The sequence below is a fragment of the Pan troglodytes genome, chromosome 8 (assembly GCF_028858775.2).
Source record: "Pan troglodytes isolate AG18354 chromosome 8, NHGRI_mPanTro3-v2.0_pri, whole genome shotgun sequence".
Taxonomy (NCBI): Eukaryota; Metazoa; Chordata; class Mammalia; order Primates; family Hominidae; genus Pan; species Pan troglodytes.
The window spans coordinates 30294337-30319640 of record NC_072406.2 but is presented as its reverse complement, the minus strand read 5'-3'; the positions used below and the strand labels follow the sequence as shown (position 1 = coordinate 30319640).

The 25304-nt window shown below is 37.3% G+C and overlaps 1 protein-coding gene across 7 annotated transcripts in view; it reads left to right on the top strand.

Annotated features, from left to right (window-relative positions):
- The window catches only part of TRDMT1 (tRNA aspartic acid methyltransferase 1), a 62828-nt gene extending 42495 nt beyond the window's left edge, over window positions 1–20333 (top strand). For 2 of the 7 annotated variants that reach the window (XM_024346235.3, XM_016962723.4), the window contains 5 exons: window positions 266–349; window positions 1710–2032; window positions 4760–4817; window positions 5863–5992; window positions 10359–19408. In XM_024346235.3, coding sequence (XP_024202003.1) covers window positions 266–349; window positions 1710–2032; window positions 4760–4817; window positions 5863–5992; window positions 10359–10459 — 696 coding nt within the window. In that variant the 3' untranslated portion in view covers window positions 10460–19408. Of the gene's footprint in view, window positions 1–265; window positions 350–1709; window positions 2054–4759; window positions 4818–5862; window positions 5993–7401; window positions 7553–10358; window positions 19409–20244 lie in introns of those variants that run through there. The other 5 variants (XM_016962724.4, XM_016962725.4, XM_054660794.2 and 2 more) reach the window with 4 other exon arrangements.
- Window positions 20334–25304: the final 4971 nt, after the last annotated feature.

Genomic DNA, 25304 nt, shown 5'->3' with positions numbered 1-25304 from the left:
TGGGAAATATAAAATGGAAGTGACTTGTAGATATATTTGTCAGCTTCAATCTTTAACTCATTCAAATAAAAGTACAAAGTAGCAACTTAATAGTTTAAAATGTACTGCAATGGAGTCTTCTACAAATCCATAGCAAATTTTGCTGTGGTAGAAGCTAAATGTAGGCTCGTTTGAGTTTTTTGTTGTTGCTGTTTAACTTGGTGCTAAAGTTGGTACCACTCTCTTTAATTTTTTAGAGTAACTAACTGCTTTGCTTTGCTTACAGCTTGGCATTCCAAATTCAAGGCTACGATATTTTCTTATTGCAAAGCTTCAGTCAGAGCCATTACCCTTTCAAGCCCCTGGTCAGGTATTATGATTGGAATTTTATTATGAATATTATGGCGTATTTATTATACATATATATTAGTCTGCTAATTTATTTTCAAGAACTACTTTGTGTAGCTGTCTCTGTGTACTATAGAATCTAAAGTATAGACCATGCCCTAGGTCCATCTTCAAGGCCGTTTTCATCTTGCCACTTTTATTGTTTAAAACAAAACAAAAACAAAACAAAACAATGTTTCTTTTCCTCATTAGAAAACAAATGAGTTAAAAAACTTATCATTAGTATTGTTATCTTCCTCCTTCCCCCATAATTTCCCTTTTGACCGTTGACTATTTTGGATTTATCATTTTATCCTTCCCATAGAAGCCATTGGTTACTTTTGATAATATTTTATCTTAAAAGTGGCTTACAAATATTTTAATACATGGGTTGCATTTTCTTTAAAGCCAATGCTATTTAGCTTAATTGATTAAAATATAGTAATGATTAGTACAAGCTAGAATAAAATGCTTAATTGCTACAGAAAGAATCTCTAATTATGTGAGCAGTTTTACATGCTTAGGTCAAAAAACGGGGATGGATAACTGAGTTTCAGCAGTTCGGCGAAACTCTCCTTAACTTTCATAGGTAAGGACACAAAAGTCATGTCTACTAATAAGGGATTGGTAGTGTCATCTCAATCCCTTTATAATATAATACTAATATTGCTCCCTTTCCATAGTAGCCAATTCCAATGTAAAGTTAATATACCTTACACATTATATTAAGTTAATAGTAACTTTATACATTGACTTCAAGGACTTCATCATTAAAAATTCCTGGAATGGTTTTCCTTTTACAAAATAGGACTTTATACATGGTTGTATGTTTTGCAGAAACAAGTTTTTCCCATAGGACTCATGAGTAGAAATAACCTTTCACAGTGAAAACCGCTTTTCTTTTTTTAATTGCTAGTTTTCCTTTAGATCATTGCTATGTTTTGGTTTTTCCTTTTTAATGAAGGAGTATGGCAAAACTTGATTCAAAACACGTTTTCTGGAAATGTTAGTGTTGCTTTCTAAACTTCTTTTCCAAATAGGATACAAATGTGATTTATCTATATTCAGTATATACTTTCTGTTAGTTTATTGAATGTTTTTATTAATAAATACTGTAAACACTAATCCATGAAATAAATCATCTGTAGCCTGATGACAATATAGCTATATGATTAATGACGTGTAATAACTTGTACAAATACAAGTAAACCACAATTTCTATCTTTTAATGGCAACCCCATAAAGGCTAATGAGGTTTTTTTCGTAATGTTGACTGGACATTATTAATTTCTCTTATTTTGAATGCAACTTTTGACAATTTGTTTATTTTTATGTAATGCCAGGTACTGATGGAGTTCCCCAAAATTGAATCTGTACATCCACAAAAATATGCAATGGATGTAGAAAATAAAATTCAAGAAAAGAACGTTGAACCAAATATTAGCTTTGATGGCAGCATACAGTGTTCTGGAAAAGATGCCATTCTTTTTAAGCTTGAAACTGCAGAAGAAATTCACAGGAAAAATCAACAAGATAGTGATCTCTCTGTGAAAATGCTAAAAGATTTTCTTGAAGATGACACTGACGTGAACCAGTATCTTTTACCGCCAAAGTCATTGCTGCGATATGCTCTTCTATTAGACATTGTTCAGCCCACTTGTAGAAGGTCCGTGTGCTTTACCAAAGGGTAGGTTTTAAAGATCTATTCATCCTGTATCCAAAATAACCAGGTTTTTTAAAGCTATTGTTTCTTTAAGTTCTTCTAAAAACAAGGAGCATTTTATAAAATGTTTTTGCTAGAATGAGGTATTTTCCCTTAATTGCCTGCTTCGTGTTCCAGTAGAACACAAGTAAAAATTCCGTTTGGCAGAACATTATGTGCACCACCCACAAAAGTGCTCATAAAAGACAATGTCATTTGTTTGGTGACCTTCATAGGAGCTTAAATACCCATAGTGGAGACATGGTTTCTGTAGACTATTACTTGCTAATTCTTTAGCACTTCTGTGGCACATCATACCTCAAGTGTTCACTCTTATGATCAATGTATAATAAGAAATTAAATTTTAAACTAAAGAAGTAATATTGAATCATCTGGAGAATATTAGGGTAACTTTTAAATTTAAATTTTATTCAGGTTTTTATATAAGTAATATATGCCCAAGGTTTCCAATTCAAAAGATAACTAAGGTTGTAAGACTCCCTTCCATTTCTGTCTCTTGACCATTCAGTTCTTCTCCCCACATGTGACCAATGATATCAGTTTACTGTATAATCTTCCAGAGGTATTGTATCTGAAAGTGTATTTAAGTATCCATGTATATTTTATCCCCCTTTATAAGTAAATGGCAGGATATTATATATATGCCCCTTTTTTCACTGCACAATATAAATAGAATATTATCGCATATCAGTACTTAAAGGACTTTCTGTTTTCATGGTGTAGGTATATTATATAATTTACTTTACTGGTTACCTATTCATGAACATTTAGAGGGCTTCCTTTGGGTTATTACTTGAACATTTAATACAGTTCTCACTAATTTTTTTAAACCTAGAATGGGGAAAATTAGACCTTTTTAAGAAAAATTTTGGCCGGGCACGCTGGCTCATGCCTGTAATCCCAACACTTTGGGAGGCTGAGGCAGGTAGATCACCTGAGGTCAGGAGTTTGAGACTAGCCTGGCCAACATGGTGAAACCCTGTCTGTATGAAGACTACAAAAATTGACCAGGCATGGTGGTGGGTGTCTGCATTCCCAGCTACTTGGGAGACTGAGGCAGGAGAATCGCTTGAATCTGGGGGGCAGAGGTTGCAGTGAGCCGAGATCATATCCCTGCACTCCAGCCTGGGCGACAGAGTGAGACTCTGTCTCAAAAAAAAAAGAAAAATTTTGCCAAGGATCTCTGTCTGTGCTTTCTGAATGCTACTCAACCTCATTTGGTAGGTAGTTGTATGATTTGTCAATTCAGGCTTTCTGTTCTTACCTTCTAGCTAGCTATTAATATCTTGTATGATACACTGTACCCCAGTAGAACCATACCAGAGTCATTCTGAGTTTATTATACTCTGCCCTTGTACTTCAGGGGAAAGGGTTTATTGCTTTCCATTATCTTGAAAGACTTCACTGGGCTGTTGTCAATTACCAAGTTCAATAGGTTCTGTTTAGGACTCTCATAAAATAAGACTTAGCAATTTTGTAATAAAAAACAACCTTGAAATTCTTTTCTGATTATAAAGATGGCATAAAAGGAGCCTGATGGTAAAATTTATTTTGGTATAGATACTGTGTGTATATACACACGTATTTATATGTGTAATATATATGAAAAAGACAGTTTGAAAAAAATTATTTTTTTCCTGGTTTGACTTTTTCCCTCTAATTCTTATTTTAAACTGTTTTCTTTGTGAAAAAGAAATAATGCTAATATGTTGAACAGCCAGCTTGGCAATAATCTTAGAGAGAGAAATACTGCTAATGACTTGCATTTCTGAAGTGTTTTATACTTTCTATGCAGTTTTTTATATAATGGTCTGATTGGTGTATGAAAGTGATCATAAAATCATACTGTGTTAAATGACAAGCAGACATAGGATCAGTGGCACTGTGTTTGCTGTGGTGTTAGAGAGCAGGGTGGTGAGTTCCTGAGAGGAAATGATGGTTCAGGCCTGATAAAAATGGCAGCAATTTCTTTTCACCTATACAACATTTAGGTTAATGTGGCAAGGGAGCCAATATTGAATTATATTTGAATATAAAGTGCATCCTTTCCAGTGATGAACATTCAAGATAAGACAATTAATAAAAAGAAATGACAATTTATAGTTCATCATTCAGTGGTGTTTACTCAACTCAAAAAACTGTGCCATGTTTCATTTCTGAGACATTTATTATTTATTATTATTATAATTTTTTTAGATGGAGTCTCACTCTGTTGCCCAGGCTGGAGTGCAGTGGCGTGATCTTGGCTCACTGCAACCTCCGCCTCCCAGGTTCAAGAGATTCTCCTACCTCAGCCTCCTGAGGTAGGCACGCACCACCACGCCTGGCTCATTTTTTTAATATTTTTAGTAGAGACAGGATTTCACCATGTTGGCCAGGCTGACCTCGAACTCCTGACCTCAGGTGATCCACCCACCTGGGCCTCCCAAAGTGCTGGGATTACAGACATTAGCCACTGTGCCCGGCCCATTGATGAGACGTTTAAATGAAACTATATTATGTCTTTTACCTAGTAATTTTTTACCTGCAAAGGATATTTATGTGACATTATTCAAGATATTTCAGAAGGATGTAACTGTGTAGATTGATTAATTCATTCAATAAATATTTAAGAAATTTAGCATTAACACAAACATCAGGTGCTGCATAATAGTTGTGTTGATTTTTCAGATATGGAAGCTACATAGAAGGGACAGGGTCTGTGTTACAGACTGCAGAGGATGTGCAGGTACTATGCATGTTTTAAAGCTAAAACACTTTAAAACTTTTAACTAAAATTGTTTAATACTTTGAGAACATTAGAATAATTTTATGCATTCAACTGGCCGTGAATATATATTTTATTCATTCATATGTATATTCATATATATAATATTTTATTACTGTTGAATAAATCTTTTTCTTGTTGCTCTACATGAGTATATGCACAAGGAATGTTTTATGTTTTTCTTTTTCTTATTTTTACCTTCTGCTTTTCTTTTATTCCATAAATGGTAGTTGAAACTCAGCCTACAATAGTTAATGTTCTCTAAAATGTTGTACAAACATCTTAATATTGGAGCCCTCCTTTGCAGCACACACTATAAAACTTCCTTTTAAGGAAAAAAATAATCTTAACAATGTGCTTTATGAATACTTCAGTTGTTAACTCTTCATGGTGTCATGGTTGAATACAAGTCTAATATATAGCAAATTTTATATTTTTTTGAATACTTTTAAAGTGAGATCACATTATCTTTTATACTGATTCAAACTTTTAACTACTGATAAAATTTACCCATGGTAAAAATTCTGTTATAGGCAATTGAATGTCTGGATTTGAGAAATTATATTTGCTTAATATATTTAATCATTTTAAGGAAGTATCTTGATGAACCTGAGTATAAAAATAAAAGTTTTAATGATTCTCCTGTTTTATTGTAAAATCGACTTTGTTGTTTTGTCAAGCTTCTTTTGCATTTTTCACTATATTTCTTTTATATTGTCATTTATTGTTTATACTCTTAGGATTTTATTTTAAGGGCTCAAAAATGACAGACACCCTGAAAAATATCCTGATCTGTTGAATGTTAACCTTTTTTTCTTTTCAAAGTTTACATTGCCCTTATTGAGCCAATATGTAGTCTATTGCACAGAGCCATTTTGCCCTGTGCACTTTGCCACTGTGTGTTACAGCAGACTGTATGTCCATCGAGTTTAAACTATCTCACAGCAGGAGATCTTAAATCTAGTTGCACATTACTTTTTTAGTTATCTTGGGTATTTTCTTACAGGTTGAGAATATCTACAAATCCCTTACCAATTTGTCACAAGAAGAACAGATAACAAAGCTGTTAATACTTAAACTGCGATATTTCACTCCTAAAGAAATAGCAAATCTCCTTGGATTTCCTCCAGAGTTCGGTATGTGGGATACGTGCAGAATTCAGCTTTCATGTATTAAAACTCTCAAAAATCTTTAGGGACTTGTGTGTCTAGGACTTGCCTAAACAAATGGGCTCAAGAAACCTCTTTCCTTTCCTGATCATGCCATTTATGGCATCTTTCTGCCCTCTTTCCCCTCATAACTGCCTCATTCGGTTCTCTACTGACTCATTCTCCCCCTCTCTAACTCCAGTAGTGGGTCACAGAGGTTGGCATGGCTAGAAGGGTCACATTGGCAACTCCTTGCCTCTTTCCACAGATGGCTGTGCATAGTAGCATCCCCTTTCCAGCTTATTTTCTTTTCCAGAGGTCCTCTCCTAATCACCCCACACTAGAGCTTGTGAAAGAATGCTTTCGATTGGCTTTTTATAAATTAAAAGGCAGTTGAGGGATTATTTTGGAAGGGTGGGGGTGTATTGGTATTTATTCTCCTCAGAGATACACCTGTGTCAGCTGTGTGCCCCTATCCTTCCCTACAAGGGGTAGGTGGAGAAAGAGGAGGTGGAGAGGCTGTCTAGGAAGGAGCTTTCATAATGGAACGAAAGGGGGACTCAGAAGATGAAATTGACACAGGAGATGAATTGACACAGAGTTAATGAAAGATTGGGGATCTACAGCAAGGAATCTCAAGAACAAATGGGAAGATTTAGTTGTAGAGTGAGAAAGTCAAAGGCCTAATTCCATTGGCAGTCCAAGAAGTCCAGGGATTGGTGCTCTGAAGAGATTGGACACACTGCTTTGGCCTTCTCAGAGATGCCCCAGCCCATCTCCCTGATCCCACTACTGGGGCCAGTGCTCTCACCTCTGAGGAGGCTGTGGGTTTCTTAGGCCTGGGGTGGGCATGCTCCCAGTACCTGGCTGATGGGCTGGGAGGAAGACTCACCTCCCTCGAATGCTTCCCTGGCTAGAGAAGGAGGAAATGTGCTTTTGAGGACTCTTGAGAGTTCGAATGCAGAAAAGTCAAACTTTGTTAAGTCCAATACTTTTGTAATATTAATATGGCACTATCCCTCAAATAAATAATGGGTTTAATAGATTGTGTTTCAAATTCTAAATAATGGATTTAAGCTGAGGTTTTGGAACACAACCATTTTGTACATAGGGAACAAACTGCCAATATAATTTGACTACTCTCTTGGTAATTGATTCTCTGAGTGTAGTCGCAGCAACCAGGTTTATTTTGTACTCCCTGCCTCTTTCTTGGTGATCTCATTTTTGTCCCAAATATCCTGGGAAGTGTTGTTTAAGAAAAACACAAACTTTCCTTGTAGTTTATGTCACAAAACGAGTGACAGCATTACAAAACAAATAGAAGAGCTGAGAATTAGACTTAAGAATTCTCATTCCTAGTCTGCTTTCCTAGCTACTATTTTTTTTCCTTTTTTCAGATGAGCAATCAGACATACTCTTGAAGACAGAAAAGAGATTAACTATTCAATTAAAATGAATTCCTCAGCTTTTCTTCAGTGCTTTTTTGTTTTCAAAGGGCAGTAGTCACTTTGGTAATACTGAACCTTGGTAAGGAGCACAGAGCCCAGAGTCAGACTGAATGATTTCTTATCCCAGCCCCACCTTAACCGTTCCCTTCTTTAGTTTACTTCTCTGTAAAATGAGGATGATCATAACTCCTGCTTCATAGAGTTATTGTGATAGTTAAATGAGTCAATGTTTATGAAATTCTTATCTAATATCTGAGACATAATGTAAAATTTATTTTAGCTTTCATTTTTAGAATGAGCCATGTATTTACTTTTATAATCTTTATTTCATAAATATTTTTCTCATTTTTTAAAATTTTAAGTGGGTGAAATAGAATTTTTCAAAGCTCTCTGAATCTATATGTATAATACTTAGAAAAACAGCCTTTGAAATTACTGAACCTCCTTCTAAAATACGTGATATGTTTTTGGAGTTGAGCTTACCCTGATGTCACCACTGAGCAGCACCGTGACACAACTGTCCCTCATGTGTGTTTCCAACATTATTGACCCTGGGTCCAAAAATGGGCATTGTTTGAGCTGTTTGTCTACTGGCAATGATGGATCTGCATTGATCCTTCCAAACGCTCTGTCCTGGTTCTGTGACTGGTGGTGCGTATTCTGCGGTAGCGGGCTTTTGAAGAAAAACACTAACCTGTCCTTGCGGGTGAAAGCTGATATCTTGACCTTGTTCATCCCATGTTTCTTTGTTTTTGAGGATTATCATTGTTATTTTTAATGTATCTACGTTTTTTAAAAGTTGTCTTTTAACTTAAAAAATTATGTCATTTTTTTCACAAGTTGTTAGATTGGTAGAAAAGTAATTTGCCGTCACTTTCAATGGCAAAAACTTCAATTACTTTTGTGCCAACCTAATAGTTTAGATTTAAAGAAATATGCACAGATGCTTTACTTTCAGTGGCAAAATCTGCAATGCTTTTGCACCAACCTAATAATTTAGATTTGAAGAAATATGCACAGATGCGCGCACACACACACACGTGCACACACGCATAGATATAATTTGTACGAATCTTACTTGTTTGTTTTCAAACCTTTCTTTCCTTCTGAGGTAATTGTAATATTGCAAAAGATCATCTCTGGGATAGTCTAAAAGCCTGTTTGTAGGTACATTTGTACCTCTCGCTACTTTGAAGTAAATAATTTTAGATAAATAATGTGCTTACCTAAGATATTATCTTTAGAATAGAAACTTTATGATCATGTTTAATTGCAACAGTAATTGCTGTTATTTTATTGCAGTTAGTAAAATGTCAAGTGTCAATGAAGCAACTTTATTGTAACTAATTCTACCTTCCTGTCCTCATGAGTATATGAAATTTTGCTATTCTTAATGCTCCTAATTGTTTTTCATTTTCTTATCTAAGTTATTTTTCCTTTATTTCCTTGCTATGCTAGAGTATGCTGAATGTGGAATCCTGCCATTATAACTAACATTATAGTGCACACTCTTGTACGTGGACAGTCTTTTATGCTGATATTTGCAAGGCCTTCTTCCAGCATATAAGGGATCCATGGGCCTTTTTGTTTTAAGAAAGGGATGTAGCAAATGGAAGTCCAATATGAGAAAGGCAATTTGTGGAAGCAGAGTGTAAAAACACCCGTGGGGTACTTGTATCCAGAATATGTAAAGGACTCTTACCATTCAACAATTAAAAAAAGAGAAATCCAATTTTAAAATGGGCAAGGATTTGAGTCAACATTTCTCCAAAAGGAATAGATAAATGGCCAATAAGCACATTAAAAATATGTTAGTTAGTTATTAGGGAAATGTAAATCAAATCACAATGTGATATTACTTCATACTCATTAGGATGGCTAAAATAGAAAAGACAAACAATAACAGTATTGATGAAGATGTGGAGATATTGGAACCCTCATACACTGTTGGGTGTGAATGTGAAATGGTGCAGCTGCTTTGAAAAACAGTCTAATGGTTCCTCAAACATTAAACATAGAGTTAGTGTGTGACCCAGCAGTTTCACCCCTATGTATATATCCAAGAGAATTGAAAATACGTATCTATACAAAAACATACATGAATGTTCATAACAGCATTATTCTCAACAGCCAAAAAAGTAGATACAATCCAAATGTCTATGAACGAATGAATGGAAAAATAAAATGTGATAAATCCATACAATAGAATATTATTCACCACCAACAAGGAATGAAGTATTAATACATGCTATGACATGAATGAATGTTTAAAACATGTTTAGTGAAAGAAACCAGACACAAAAGACAACATATTTTATGGCTCCATTTATATGAAATATAATCCAGTAGACACCCCTAGAAACAGAAAGTAGATTAATGGTTGGGGGCCGGGAGGTAGTAGGGAGTGACTGCTAATAGGTACGAAATTTTTTTTTGAAGAAATGAAAATATTCTGGAATTAGATAATGGAGATGTTTGAAAAACCCAGTGACTATACTAACAACCTCTTAATTGTACACTTAAAATGGGTGATTTTTATGCTATGCAAATTATATCCATAAAAGGATTATTAAATCAAAGAAAGAACTGTGAAATAATAGCAGCCACAGCTTTTTTAAACAGTGCACTAATACATGCATTTCTCTGAGTTCTGTGGATATTATATGTGTACGTGTGTGTGTGCCGAGCATAACACATAATGTGATGTGTTACTATCTCACTGTGTAGGCAATATAATGTTATAGAATATTTTTGGCTCCAAATTCTCTTTTGTTAATAAAACTTCATGGAGACCTTAGTGATTTACTTATGAAATGACCGCTGTGCCCTTACTAAAGGATACATCCTTTCATCTCTGGAAATTGTGATTACAAATGATTTCTTTAAATTGTTCTTTGTCTTTTTAGGATTTCCTGAGAAGATAACAGTGAAACAGCGTTATCGCCTACTTGGAAATAGTCTCAACGTGCATGTAGTAGCTAAACTAATCAAAATCCTATATGAATAATTTTGAAATAACTCTGAAAGATGGTCATATGATATTCCTTCATTTTCAGAGAGTAATTCTGAAATTCTATTTTGAACTAATTCTGGTGAAATTTAACTAAATTATTTTAATCTGTCCTTATTAAGAAATTTGGATTTTATTAAAAAAATCCACGTGTTTCATCAAATTTATATTACTGTATTTTATAAAATACGAACTATTGTTATGCTTTATGGAGAGTATATTTTCATATGAAACTGGTAAATATATATGTGGAATATTCTTTTTAAAAATGATTTTATAAACAAATCAAGGAGCACTAGAGCTTTAGTGTCTACATGAGTATCTTGTGAAGTGTCATAACAGGCATAACATATTTTTATGTTAATTAAAGAAGTTTTTTATTTCTAATTTTAAAATAATGATTCTAATTCTAGCCCATTGAATGTTTTACTTAATTTCCAATCCTGTAAATATTTCTTTATTTCATCTAAACAAATGCATATGATATGTAAACCAAATTATCATCATTCAATTTATACAGCAGACTGAAGAATAAGTCAGGAAAAATAATCCTAAATGTTTGATTACCTCTCCATGAAGCGGCCACAGAAACTGTTGGTGCACATTATCTACATTTTCCTCAGCCTCTATCTGAAGGACAAAACTCATTTTTCCTTCTTCATTTTGTATGTACTTTCCTTTAGTTGACTATTATCAAAGCTTGTTTTTGTCTTCTCAGCTTCTGAGTTGAATTTGCCTTTGCACGCTGAGGAATGTAGCATGACGTTAAGATTTCAGGGAGGAAGCTGCCCTCTGATCCCATGTCATGTGACACTACTCCCCTCCCCCCAGTTGTTCTTTATTGTAGCAACATACACTCTGAATGAACTTTTATGACTTTTAACTTTCTCTGTCTCTCTTCCTCAGCAGACCTCTTGGAATTAGGGTTTCTAATCAAACTAAGTCTTGCATCATAAATTCTGTGGTTTGTGATAAAAGCAAGTGACAAAGAGAAGAGAGATGAAAAGAAACAAGTCCAGAAATCATATTACAAGATTTTAATTCAAATTTTTCTTCTTAAAAATCAGCTATTTAGAGGTGGATAAATTGGAAGTTTGTGCATTGCTTGTGGGAACGTAAAATGGTTCAGCTGCTGTTGGAAAACGCTATGGAGGTTCGTCACAAAATTCAACATAGAATTACCCTATGATTCAGCGATTCCACCTCTGGCTATAGACCCAAAAGAATTGAAAGCAGGGACTTGAACAGATATTTGTACACCAGTGTTTATAACACCATTATTTACAGTAGCCAAAAGGTAGAAGCAGCCCAAGTGTCATCCCATTCACCCATGAATGGATGCAGGAAGTGTGTTCTGTGCATGCAGTGGAATAGTACCAGCCTTCCGCAGGAAGGAAATTCTGACATATGCGGTGACATGGATGAACCTTGAGTACATTATGCGAAGTGAAATAAGCCACCCTGTGGGGACGGAGAATGGGTAGTTAGTGCATAATGGATACAAAGTTTCTGATTGGGGTGATGAGAAAGTTCTGGAGGTGGATGGGGAGGATGGTTGCACAACAGTGTGGGTGTACTTAATGCCACTGCAACTGTATATTTAAAAATAGTTAAAATGATAAATTTTATATTATGTATATTTTACTGCAATTGAAAAAATCATACTCTATTACCAATTTTTCAGAACTCATAGATAAATATGAATGTAGGGAAGCTGTAAGCCAGCCCATATACAGAAACTATCACTATCTACATTTTTCATATGTGTTCAGACAGAGCCTATTACAAGTCTCATAAATTTCAGTAAACAATCACAAATTATTTTGGCACACTTTCATGTAGGTTCTGTTCACTGCTGAAATATTCTAAATAAAATGGTTTAGAGTTTTACTGTAACTATGAATAATTATGCTATAATTATAGTATCCCACATTCGGTTGAGCAACATTATACAAAATAAGTGTCGAGTTACTGTGCACCAACTATAAATACTTGAAAGGTCTGTAGAGACATTTGCTTACAAACTGGTAGACAGAATGTAGCTTAGTGGAATTCTTAAATTATGGGAATGTATTCACAGGAAGACGGTGATTCTTGCCTTTAATTCATAATTGAAAATATGCAGTAACAAGCATAAAACTCACATCTTAATGAAGATGTATCTACCAGTGTCATTCAATTAGCAGATGTATATGTATGCGTAATTAATTTGGAAAATGTTATTTTATGGAATATCTGCTATATGCTTTTGGTAATAATGCTGTATATAAAATTTGCACTGGAAATTCTGTTTCCTGATATTTGGACTTGTACATTTATTCAGATGTTGGAAAACATAGCTTCTCGTTTTCAGGAGAACTATGTGTAATTCAGTCTTCACCATACCTTACAGTAAACCGATTTTTCTTTCTCCTTTTCCCATCATCCCTGCTCTTTTAAACGGCTTGCCAGATAATTCTAAGGTATTTATTACCCTGCTTCATATTTTTAGTATGTCTTCAGGATCCAAAACTAATTCTAAAAGATGACCAAATCAATTAATGTAAACAAAATGAGTCATAATTGGAAAATGATTTCGAAGAGGTGGGTAGTCATTGTAGGAGGGGTCAGAGCCTGAGAATCCTCAGTGGCAGGCAAGAAAGAGGAATGAGGCATCACCTTCACAGAGGACCTGGCCATGGTGTTCTGGCTGTGAAATCAGACCTTCACCATGGGCACTGCCCTATGTCTGGAAAGATGAGAAAATACCTCCAACCTTCAGCCAACTTATTCTTCCTCAAAAAGTAGAGCCTTCTAAAGAGGCAAAAACAGTAGTTGAAATTGTGAACAGTGAGGGTCCACCCAGCACTTTTTTAGAAATTTGAGGGTAAACTGTTGCTTGAAATGATCCAACTTTTCAAAGAGGTAAAGTTATTTAGTAGAGAGGCTTTTAAGTTGCCCTGAAAGGCTGTATTGCTACCATGTGGGATGTAAAATTGGATGGGGTTAGAGATGAGTGCAGGCAATTCAACGCATTGGTAGGGGTGGAAGTCCTCAGCAGAAATCACCATCTGGGTTTTTGCTCCCATCTCAACCTAGTTCAGGTCTAGAGTGATTAAGCTGGAGACTTCTGAGGAGAGAGAAATGAACTAAAGATAAATACAACTGATTTAATTTTAGCCATAGCAGAACAGAACAAAGAAGCAACCACATTTCATCTAACATCAAGCACCTGCTAAAGGATGCATTCTGCAGGCCAGCTGCATCTGCATCCAAACCAAAGTCACTCTGGTTGCTCTTTTGCTTTGATAACTTAAGAGTTTAGAAACAAGAGGTTTCTAAAAAAGCCAAGATAACACAATAAGGACCAAATTTTAATCCCACATAGACAAAGAGATTAAAGTGGGTTTTCCTGAATTGCTTATGTTATGAACAGGTTACCTTGTCATAATTTGGCCTTCGGCTTGGGATTCTGTTTTAGGCCACCAGTTATGACACTGACTTACTAATAGCTTTGGACTTTGAAACTGTGTGAGGGTCATATAGGCTCAGCAGTTTTCTTGTAGCCTGTGATTGCATTGAGATTATATAATTTTTAAAGACATGGCCTTTGGACCTCTGTCTACTAGTTAATCTCTTCCATCTACCATTCAAATGTGCTATATACAACTATCATATCAGCTTCTTAGCAAGCACTTTTCTGGACCTCTGTCACACCCACCAAGATGTCTAGTTATGCCTTTCATTTGAGAGTTTCCCTTTGCTGTTTTTTTTGTTTTGTTTTGTTTTGTTTTTGAGACTGAGTCTCGCTCTGTTGCCCAGGCTGGAGTGCAGTGGCGTGATCTCGGCTCACTGCAATCTCCCCCTCCTGGGTTAAAGTGATTTTCCTGCCTCAGCCTCCCTAGTAGCTGGGATTACAGGCGCATGCCACCACACCTAGCTAATTTTTGTATTAGTAGAGATCGGGTTTCACCATGTTGGCCAGGCTGGTCTCGAACACCTGACCTCAAGTTAATCCACCCACCTTGGCTTCCCTAAGTGCTGGGTTTTACAGGCATGAGCCACCACGCCCAGCCTCCCTTTGCATGTTTTTTAAAAAGGCATTAAGCATCTTGCACATGTTCTTTAGTTTCAGTTTGCGTGAGTCAACCTGTGTGCATCATTTTCCCTTTCACTATTTCTTGTCTTTGCTGGTGAAATTTTAAAGCTTCAGTTTAAAAAAAAAAAGAAAAAGTATTTGTTGTTGTTGTTGTTTCTAGCTTCCGTTTCTCTCTTTAGGCTGTCTAGGAACATTTTAAGGTACTCATGCTCTTCAAAATCTTACACAATCAAGATCCAAACTCCGTCACCATTCATGTCTTAGCTTGTGAATTTATTTCTTTTTAAATATATTTTTTCAAGAAATATGAGCATGTGCAATGAGCTGTTTTGGCTTTGTATTCCCCAAGTTCTCATATACATTGGCTTTATATTTACCATAGATTCTGAGTCTTACTTTCAGCCACATCCAGCACTTACTGAAGTCTCCCTCAAGTACACCACACTTGACTCCAAAAGCTTCCAAAATCTCATTTTTCCTATAAATATGAGACCGGAAATTTTCACAAAAATTACAAGATAGGAACTGAGTTTTCCCATAGAACTCTTTTCTGAATAAGCCTAGGGTTTTTTCATTTCTTTGCTTGTACCTAGCATGGCTTCAGTGTTTACTTCAAATATTTGCTCTGTATTTTGTTTGCATTTTGATTTCTATTTTTATCAGGACAGATTGAAATTATAAGAGTGTACATAGAGAACATGTTTGTTTAGCTAAATTAGCTCTATAATCAGATGAGATCACCTAGAGGGTCAGAGGATGAGAGTGAAAGAGAGAAAGAGAAAAAGAAGAGCAGAGGCTTGGAGCTGACTTATCTGAAGGTTCCGTCCTCAGGTCTCTTTCTACCCTTCACTTTTCATGCCATTTTTTCTTAGAGATTCTCACCCTTTCCTACAACTTCAGCCATTTTGCCGATGACACCCAGATGACTCTCAATCTGCTGTTTTCCTAAGTCCTATTCTAGAATCTTCATGCTGGGACATTTTTAACTTGGATATCTTGCTATTCAAGTTGTATCGGATTTGCATCAAATTTAGCATGCGTGCAACCTAAGCACACTCCATTCTATAGTCAGTTCCACTCTTGACTTTAATGGTTATGGTACGGTTAGTCTCCAGATCTTCCAAGTTCAAGCCTCATAACCAAAGATCATCTTCACCTTCCTTCTCACTCTGCATTCCATTGGTCAGCTTCTGTTAAAATGGCCTTCCTAAGGCAGGCCTCTGAACGATCATTTATTTTTAGGAAAACTTATAAAAAGTCACTGAGATTCAAAAACACCCACACATATATTTGCAATCATATTTGTGTGCTTGGTTAAACATGTCGACATTTAACAGATTTGAGCCTTCTAAATTTAATCTAGCATGAATGTCGTTTTTACTAAAATATTTGCTATTTTACTCACTTAGCTGGTTCCTTACAGTTAAATTTCACATGCGAAAAAAATGACTGAAAACACCGAATGGAATGTGATACTCCTTGTGTAGTAGAAATGAGTCGAGTTTCATATTTAAGAGCTGATCCTATGAATGAGTAGACAATAAGCTGAATAGCTGTTACGATCTGAGTTTTAAAAATGGAAAATGTTTCATGTTTTAGAGAATGTAAACTTCCACAAGGGCAGAGATTGTTAATACGTTTTCCCCCCAGTGACTTAAAACAGTACTGGCACATAGTAAGCACTCAATAAATATTTGTTGAATGAGTGAATGTAGGAACCGTACTGGAATCAATATTGAAGCTACATAGAAAGCACCACACTGTGGAGTTCACACAATGTCTTTAAGTTGTTCTCTTGAAAACTATTTAATTTGTCTGTTACTGCCACTTCTTCCATGCCCAGAGGAACAGCCAAAGTTACTCAAGTCTGGAACACATGATTTAAAAAATAATTCTGGGATAGGCTTTTGGCTTTTGGAAAGTAGTGCAAATAAAACTTTTTAAAATACTGTATTCTGACTTCTGGTCTTGACAAGAGAGTGTAGATTTATTTCTCCCTGCTCCTCCCTGAAAAGTGTAATTATAAACTCTGGGTAAGTATAATTATAAAATAATGCAAGAGGAATCAGAAGGAGAATTCTGAAAGGTGGGAACAGGAAGACACACTGCGGAGGGACCCCAAGACTAGAGGAACAACATGGTTCCAAGACATCTGACCCCTCACCCAACAGAGGAAGGTTACCCAGGCTTGGTGTTTCCCGACCTATAACCACACAATACAAGACAGCCCAGAGAGGCTCGTTCCTACAGAAGAGGGAACTGAAGTCTAGTCGGTAATACCAGGTGAGTCTGGCTCTACCAGCACGGGGGTATATCAGGAACCCCACTGACAAACATCCAGACCTGAGACTTGTCTTTTGTGCTGAGAGATGAGCATCCAGGGGCCTCTGGCAAAAAGCATCTAACTCAGGAAGATTTTTTATTACCCTGAGCCTGAGACTCCCTTCTCCCAGAGGTACCATGGGACCTGGCTTGGGAGAAAATCCTTCTTTCCCTAAAGTTGTATCATGAAGGACCATTCGGGAACCCCAGCAGCACCAGATAAACCAAGCAGACCAAAATAACACTGCAAAGGCTTTAAAAACTAAATTACCACTGGAGTCATAGCCCACAAAAACTAAGCCAGGGCTTGCATGCTAAACATAGATGGAGTGACTGCCTACTAAAAATAAAAGATTAAAATAATAGACAAAAGGTTCAGGATACGATGTAAAATAGCCTGTCATACCAAGAACCAGAAAAATCACAACTTGAATAAGAAATGACAGTCAACAGATGACAACACTGAGACAAATCAGATGTTGGAATTACTTGACAAGGATTTTAAGCAACTCTCATAAAAATGCTTCAACAGGTAATTACAAGTTGTCTTGCCACAAAAAATAGAAAAGCTCAGCAAAGAAATAGAAGTTAACAAAAGAACCATTATGGTAAGTGCACTATATGCCAATTTTTAAGAATAGAAATAAATGGCAGTTATGTAACTGAAAAATAACCAAAATAGAAAACATTCTGTGGTAACAGATAATTTGATTAGATCCTGGACATTTTGTCTGTTACATTAACTTTATTTTCAGAAATTTAATTATGATGTGTCTTGGCATGAATTTCTTTCAAAGTGGCAGATATTTCAAAGTGAATGTAATATCCTGTTTGGTGTTCATTCACCTTCTTGAATCTGTACATTTATATCTTTTGCTAAACTTGAGATCAGTAGTAGAGAGGAAATGACAGAAGATAGAAATCAGTGAACCTGAGGACGGATCAGTAGAATTTACCTGATCTAAATGATAGGGCAAAGATAGGCTGACAAAAAAAATTAACAGAGCCTTGGGGACCTGTGGGACAATAACAAAAGAACCAACATTTATATGTTTGGGGTGCCAGAAGTAGAGGGGAAAAAATGGAGCTGAAAGAGCATTTAAATAATGGCTGGAAACATCCCAAATTTGGCAAAACCTTAAAAGCAGCTGGAGGCTGGGTGCGGTGGCTGCCACCTGTAAACCCAGCACTTTAGGAGGCGAAGGGGGGCAGATCATAAGGTCAGGAGATAGAGACCATCCTGGCCAACATGGTGAAACCCCGTCTCTACTAAAATACAAAAAAATTAGCCGGGCATGGTGGTGCATGCCTGTAGTCCCAGCTACTCGGGAGGCTGAGGCAGGGGAATGGCTTGAACCCAGGAGCGGAGACTGCAGTGAGCTGAGATCGTGCCACTGCACTCCAGCCTGGTGACAGAGTGAGACTCCGTCTCAAAAAATAAATAAATAAATAAATAAAAGCAGCTGGAGAAAAATGACACGTTGCCATGGGGCAGGGGACACAATTTGGATGACAGTAGATGTCTCATCCAAAATCATGAGGACCAGAAGGAGGTGGCATTGTCAACTATGAATTCTATATCTAGCCAAACTATCCTTCAAGAGATCTCTGTTTTATCTATATCTATGCAGCTCTTTACAATTATTAGGGAGAGCAGGTAGTTAACATGGAATTAGGCTTATCTGATATGTGAAATAATCAAAGATGAAAGGAAGACACCTAACGTATAGCTAATGATTATAACTGTGAAATTACTCATCTAAAAATAGATTGGAATAAAATAATGATAGCAGTTATGTTAGAGTAATAGCATTTTAATTTTTCTTGTTTATATTTTTCAATTGAATGTGATCTTTTTTGTTGTTTTTGTTTTCATCAATGTGGCATAATATTAGTTTTATAATTTAAAATGTTCTTTCTTTCAAAACACTCAATTTCAAGTCTTTACGGTAGAGTCTGGTCATTGTAAGCTTGTAAGTTGCTACCTCATTTGCATCTTGATGCTATGTAATATAATCCCCTCCCCTGCTGACTTTTTTCCTCCAGAGCAGAAGCTACATCTTGCCCATTTGTGTATCCTCAGTACCTTTCTCAGATGCTGACAGATAGTGGGTACCTAATAAATAATTGTCCAATTAACTGACTTAGATATGAGTATGCTGAGTATGATAATAGAATTGTAGGTTCTTTCATGGCTTGGGGGATTGTTTTCTGTCAGCCAAAAAGAAAAGAAGTGCTGGGCATGGTGCCTCACACCTGTAATCCCAGCACTTTGGGAGGTCGAGGTGAACGGACCATGAGGTCAGGAGTTCAAGACCAGCCTGGCCATGATGAAACCCTATCTCTACTAAAGGTACAAAAAAAAAAAAAAAATTAGCTGGACGTGGTGGCATGTGCCTGTAATCTCAGCTATTCAGGAGGCTGAGGCAGGAGACTCACTGGAACCTGGGAGGCGGAGGTTGCAGTGAGCCGAGATTGTGCCATTGCATCATTCCAGCCTGGGTGATGGGGCAAGACTCTGTCTCAAAAAAAAAAAAAAAAGAGAAGCACATTAGATGTTACTGGAAGAATATTTAATGCCAAAATTGTGTATAACTCCTAGGGTATTGTTTATGTCTCTTCTAAACATAGTCTAGGAATTGTTGACAAAGCTTGATTTAGCAGTACTTCCGTAACAAATATGGTCCAAGTCACTATAAAGAAAGCATACAAAGGTGTTGTTTTTTATAGATCTTAGAATAATGGCATTGAAAAAGACAGAAGTGAGGTCATCTCATCCTTTCTGCCATTGATGACAACACCTTAAATCTTCCCACAGATCTATGTGGCACTTCAATTAACAAATCCCCTGGGAATGATGCCCCTTTGTAAGCCATCAGCCTTGTTAAATCACTCCTCTTACCGTAAATCACATCCGTAATGCAAAGCTTCCTCTCACAAGATAAAGACGCCTGTGTGTACTGCTTCTGCATCTATCTTCCCAATTAAAGGTACAAGAGGCAGAGTCTGAAGAGTGCCAAGTATCCCCAAACTTTGTTTTCTTTTTCTTTTTTTTCATTTTCCTTCCCAGAAGAGAACCAAACTGTTTTTTTCTTCCCCCCCTCGGTGGTGACATCCTCACCTCTCTTGCTCTCCTCCCCTAATAGAACACAAAATATCATCACAAAGATGTACTTTCCCCTTTTCCTAAGATCAGATCCAATATAAGTTGTTTGCAGTTATTTACCACCTACACTTCTTCTGTCATTCATGCTGAAGTCTGAGTGCAATCAGACATTTTCCTTTGATTATCGTATGAATGGTGTCTAAATATTTAACTTCACCGCCTTGTTTGGGGAATTTTAGGGGTCACCAAGTAGAAAACTCATTTTGTCCTTTTTAGGTTGATTTGGAACAGGATGGCAGGAGGGTTCACCTACGGTAAACTCCGCTTCATTGCTTCACACCTTGGAAACCAAGCTTGGATTAATCCAATGGAGCTGCTGAAGTCCCCATTCCGGGAGCTGTTAGAGGTAGAGAAAGCTCTGTTGATTTTTTTACTAGCTTTTGGAGCCTTTAATCCTAGCAATTAGTATCTCCTCTGCTATGGCTGATCCTTAACCACTCCCTGTCTCATAATGATGCGAGACCCTCCAGTGCATATTTTATGTTTTCTGTAACATTTGCTTGAGTTACAATTAGGAAGCTGTGTGTGCACACGTGTGTATACATGTGCCACGAACACCCCTGTGCTCCTCCTCCAAAGCCCTATTCCCCTTTGCGTTTGTCCCTCTGGATTTGAATTTCGTTATTTTTTTCTCATTGTTTATGAAGGGATTATATTACTTAAAAAAAAAAAAACTTGAAAAAAGTGGAAAAGTTCTCCAAACTCTCAACAATCTGCTTTCTCAGGAAAAGCTCTGCCAAACCTCAGTAATTTAAATGGTAATGATTAACTCATAATTCTTTTTCATTCTACTCAAAGATAATTGTAGTCATTGTAATAATGAGCATGGAGAACAAATGTCTGCTTTATGTGCCTTGAGCCAAGACCACACTGCTTTCAAAAAGATCAGTTCATCACAGTAGTAGACTTGGTAATTTCCTACGTGGTAATGCACTTCCCATGAAATGGGCAAAAGAATAGTTTTAAATGTACCTTGATTTCCATAATTATTTTATGTAATCCTTCATGGAAAATGAAAGAATTGGAACAATGTTATATTGCCCCGAAATTTTGCAGAAAATCACAAAACTGACATATGTAAATGTATCTTTTAAGCAATGTTACGTCCCTGAAAAAGAGAATGAATTAAGTGTCATGAAGGTTAAAAGATCGTTATATTCACAAATGTTTCCATTAACGACTAAAAACCAGATTAATTCTACAGTGTTCTGTTTTAAACTGATATGAAAATGAAAAGGGACTAAAAAAAGCACAAAAGCCAGATTGAAGCTATAACATGTAATGGGAGCTAGCATTAGGGGTGTGAGAATCTTGCCAATTTGTCCATCCTCCAACGCACCTCTGCATCTCAACCCTCTCCTCATTTTTATGACTCCCACATTGATCCAGTCCTCCAGATAAATTCAGCTGGCCTAGCAGAAATATCACATAAGGATTATTGCACTCAAGATAAAAGAACATCCCCCTATTAAAAAGATTAAATCAACATTCTTTAACCTGCCACTTAAGGCCTTCTGTCGATGTCTCTTCCTTTACCCAGCCACTTTCCTTCAAGGTCACCCTGCTGGACAAGTGGAATAACCTTTTTTTTTTTCTTTTTTTTTTTTTGGCAGAGTTTCGCTCTGTCACCCAGGCTGGAGTGCAGTGGCTCTCGGCTTGCTGCAACCTCCGCCTCCTGGGTTCAAGCGATTCTCCTGCCTCAGCCTCGCCTCCCGAGTAGCTGGGACTACAGGCGTGTGCCACCATGCCCGGCTAATTTTTTTGTATTTTTAGTAGAGACAGGGTTTCACCATGTTGGCTGGTCTCAAATTCCTGACCTCAAATGATCAGCCCGCCTTGGCCTCCCAAAGTGCTGGGATTACAGGCACGAGGCACTGCGCCCGGCCAGTGGAACCACTTTCTATAGTGTGCCCATACTGGGCCTTGGACATCTTTCCTAGTTTGGTACCTGCTGTTTACTTAACAGCATGCTACTGTGTATCTGTGCCATCTTGTCACACTTGTCTTTGTAATGTTGCCTAACTCTGGCTCTCCAGATTTGCACATTATGACTTTATTGTAAATCAGAGAAGGTCAATAAATTTACTTCTTTCAAATTTCCCCCGTGGTCAAGGACTTCGTATATCTTCACTAAATGCTTATTAAGCCTCTAAAACAATGGAATTTAGATAAAGCTGGTAGGAATAAAAAGTGAACATTGGTATAAAAAACAGCAGTGAAATATACTAATGTGGCAATGAGATGCTCTTCAAGAATTTGGAGAAAAATACAGAAAATAAGAGGGTAAGTAAAGTCTGTACACTTAGTATAAAATCTCCAGTCACCTCTACTAGTCCAGGTAGAAAACTGGAGAATTTTTTTCTGAATGTCTCCAGGGCAAGATGCCTTCAAAGATGGGCATTTGGGGTTCCCCAGTGAAATTGTCAGTTTGCCATTCAGTTGCTCTGTGGCAAAGCCTACCAGTTATAATCACCACCCATGCACACAGAGCCTACCATCCATTCTGTAATGTGTTATTTTTAAATGTCAATGAACATATAAGGATCCATAGGTATTTGAGGAAAGCCTCTAGCATGAAATAGAAAGACCTAAACCAGCAAACAAATGGGAGAAAAACAACTTAGAGAAAACAGAGCCCATACAGGAAACAAGAAAACGTCAAAAAGCAACTATCTAAAAATTACTAGATGATGTTACAACTACGAAACAAGAGCAAAAAGCAAAAAAGGGGTTTTCAAATTTAAAATGATAGCAACATTTTAAAACAAATTACTAGAAAAGTAAAAGATAAATACTTTCTCAGAAAGTATAACAGAACAAGACAAAGAGGTGGAAAATAGAAAATTATTTAAAAATTGGAGAATCAATCTAAGAAAAATGTAGAAAGGGAAATGCAGACGCAATGGCAGGGACCACTTGACTCTCTTCATGAGTGAAGGTGTCTTTGTGCTCCTAGGTCACTTTAATGAGTGTACAGATCATTGGCAGGGAGGGGGATCTTTGTAAAATGAAGATTCTAATTCAGCAGGTTGGCGGTAGCACCTGAGATTTTGCATTTCTGACACGCTCCTGAGTGACGCCTGTGCTGGGTCTGTGGACCACACTTGGAGTAGCAAGGTTCTAGTCTACGCCATCTCTACATCTTCCCCACTCCCATCTTAGATGGTTAAACCACTTGCAGAGAGTGAGGCCTGTGAAGCAGCAGAGTGGTTGATGTTCCTTAGAGCTCTATGTATCCAAATCTGAACTATCTTTCCTCCAAAATCTTCTTCCCCTGATTATTCTCTTACTCAATTAATGACATCTCTTTCCTTCCAATTCCAATTTTCCAAGCAAGAAACCTCTGTTCTTTTTTTTTTTTTTTTTTTTTTTTTTTTTTTTTTTTTTTTTTGAGACAGAGTCTCCCTCTGTTGCCCAGGCTGGAGTGCAGTAGTGCATAGTGCAATCATGGTTCACTGCAGCTTCTGCCTCCCAGGTTCAAGTGATTCTCCTGCCTCAGCCTCCTGAGTAGCTGGGACTACAGGTGCCCGCCACCACACCTAGCTAATTTTTGTATTTTTAGTAGAGACAGGGTTTCACCATGTTGGCCAGGCTGGTCTTGAACTCCCGACCTCAAGTGATCTGCCTGCCTCGGCCTCCCAAAGTGTCAGGATTACAGACATGAGCCACTGCACCTGGCCAACTTCCCCCTCTAATAGTTCTAATGAAATATTAACTGCCCAAGTATTTCTTTAGCCTGTTTTCTGAATATCTTTCTCACTGTCTCCTCATCTGACTGTCCATTGCCTTAAGGCTCCCCAGGTCACATCTCTTTAAGTGTACTTTAGGCGGGCGGATCACGAGGTCAGGAGTTCGAAACCACCCTGGCCAACATGGTGAAACCCCGTCTCTAATAATAATACAAAAATTAGCCGGGCGTGGTGGTGTGTGCCTGCAATCCCAGCTACTCGGGAGGTGGAAGCAGGAGAATTGCCTGAACCCAGGAGGCAGAGGTTGCAGTAAGCCGAGATCGCGCCACTGCACTCCAGCCTGGGTGACAGAGTGAGACTCCTTCTGCGGGGGAAACATGTACTCTAAACTCCTTACCAACTCTGGGTCTCAGACATGGCTCCACAGGGATGCTTGTAAAATGCAAACATGACCATGTTAATCTCTTCCCTAAGAGACTCTCATAATTCTGCAGTATTAAAAGTAAATAAAATCTAAGCTCATTAAAATGATATTTCAAAGTCCTTCTTGATTTGGCTTCCTGTTCATTTTTAAAACTTCATCTCCCACATATACACACTGCTGTAGCCCTGCTGAGTTACTTTCTACTGAAAAGCTTTGTGTACACCATTACTCTGCCTGAAACTCCTCACTCCACTGTTCTACCTGGGAACTACTCAGATGGACTCCTGGGAAGCCTGCATTCCCCTTCCAGGCAGAGTTAATTCTCTCTTCCATTGTTCTCCAATAAAGGTCTCTCTCTCTCTCTCTCTCTCTCTCTCTCTCTCTCTTTCTCTCTTTCTCTCTCTCCCCCCCTCCCCCCACCTCTGTTTTTGTCCTTAGCCATATTCTGATTACCATGACCCCTTCTTAACCTTAAATTCCCCTCATATGAAATTCTAGTATACTGGGATTAACTTTCATGTATGTTTTTGATGACCACAGGAATTTTTATTTGTGAAGTCTGTGGGAATTATTTAAAGGAGGAGCAAAGAACTGAGCATTCAGAATATAAAGGGAGGAGAAGTGGATGTCACAGAAGGAGAAAAGGTTGCACAGAGATATCCTGAAAAACATAAAAAACAGGAGAAAGGAGTAGTTCATTCTGATTCTTACAACCACCTTCAGGTGGTTTTGGAAGGAGGGAGGGAGAGAAGGGAGCTAAGACTTCAGTGAGAAAGGCTGTGGAGCCAGGATGAGGAAGAAAGAGAAAGGTGAGACCATGCGACAGGACCGGAGCAGAAGTCAGCAGGTCATGAATTATGGATGAGCAGTACACTGAACATTTGGATACCACCCTCATTCCATGTACCATGTATGGTATCAGCAACAATGCAAAATACATTTGCATGTGTCTTGCTGAAGAAGTCAAAGAGAGTAAAGGCTGATGAGTGGAAATCAACAGTACAGCAGACACCATTATAAACGTAAAGTCTACAACATGCCATTGATGTTATCAGTGTTCTGACCTAAGGGTTTTATTTATTTTTTATTATTTTATTTTATTTTTATTTTTTGAGACGGAGTCTCACTCTGTCACCCAGGCTGGAGGGCAGTGGCATGATCTC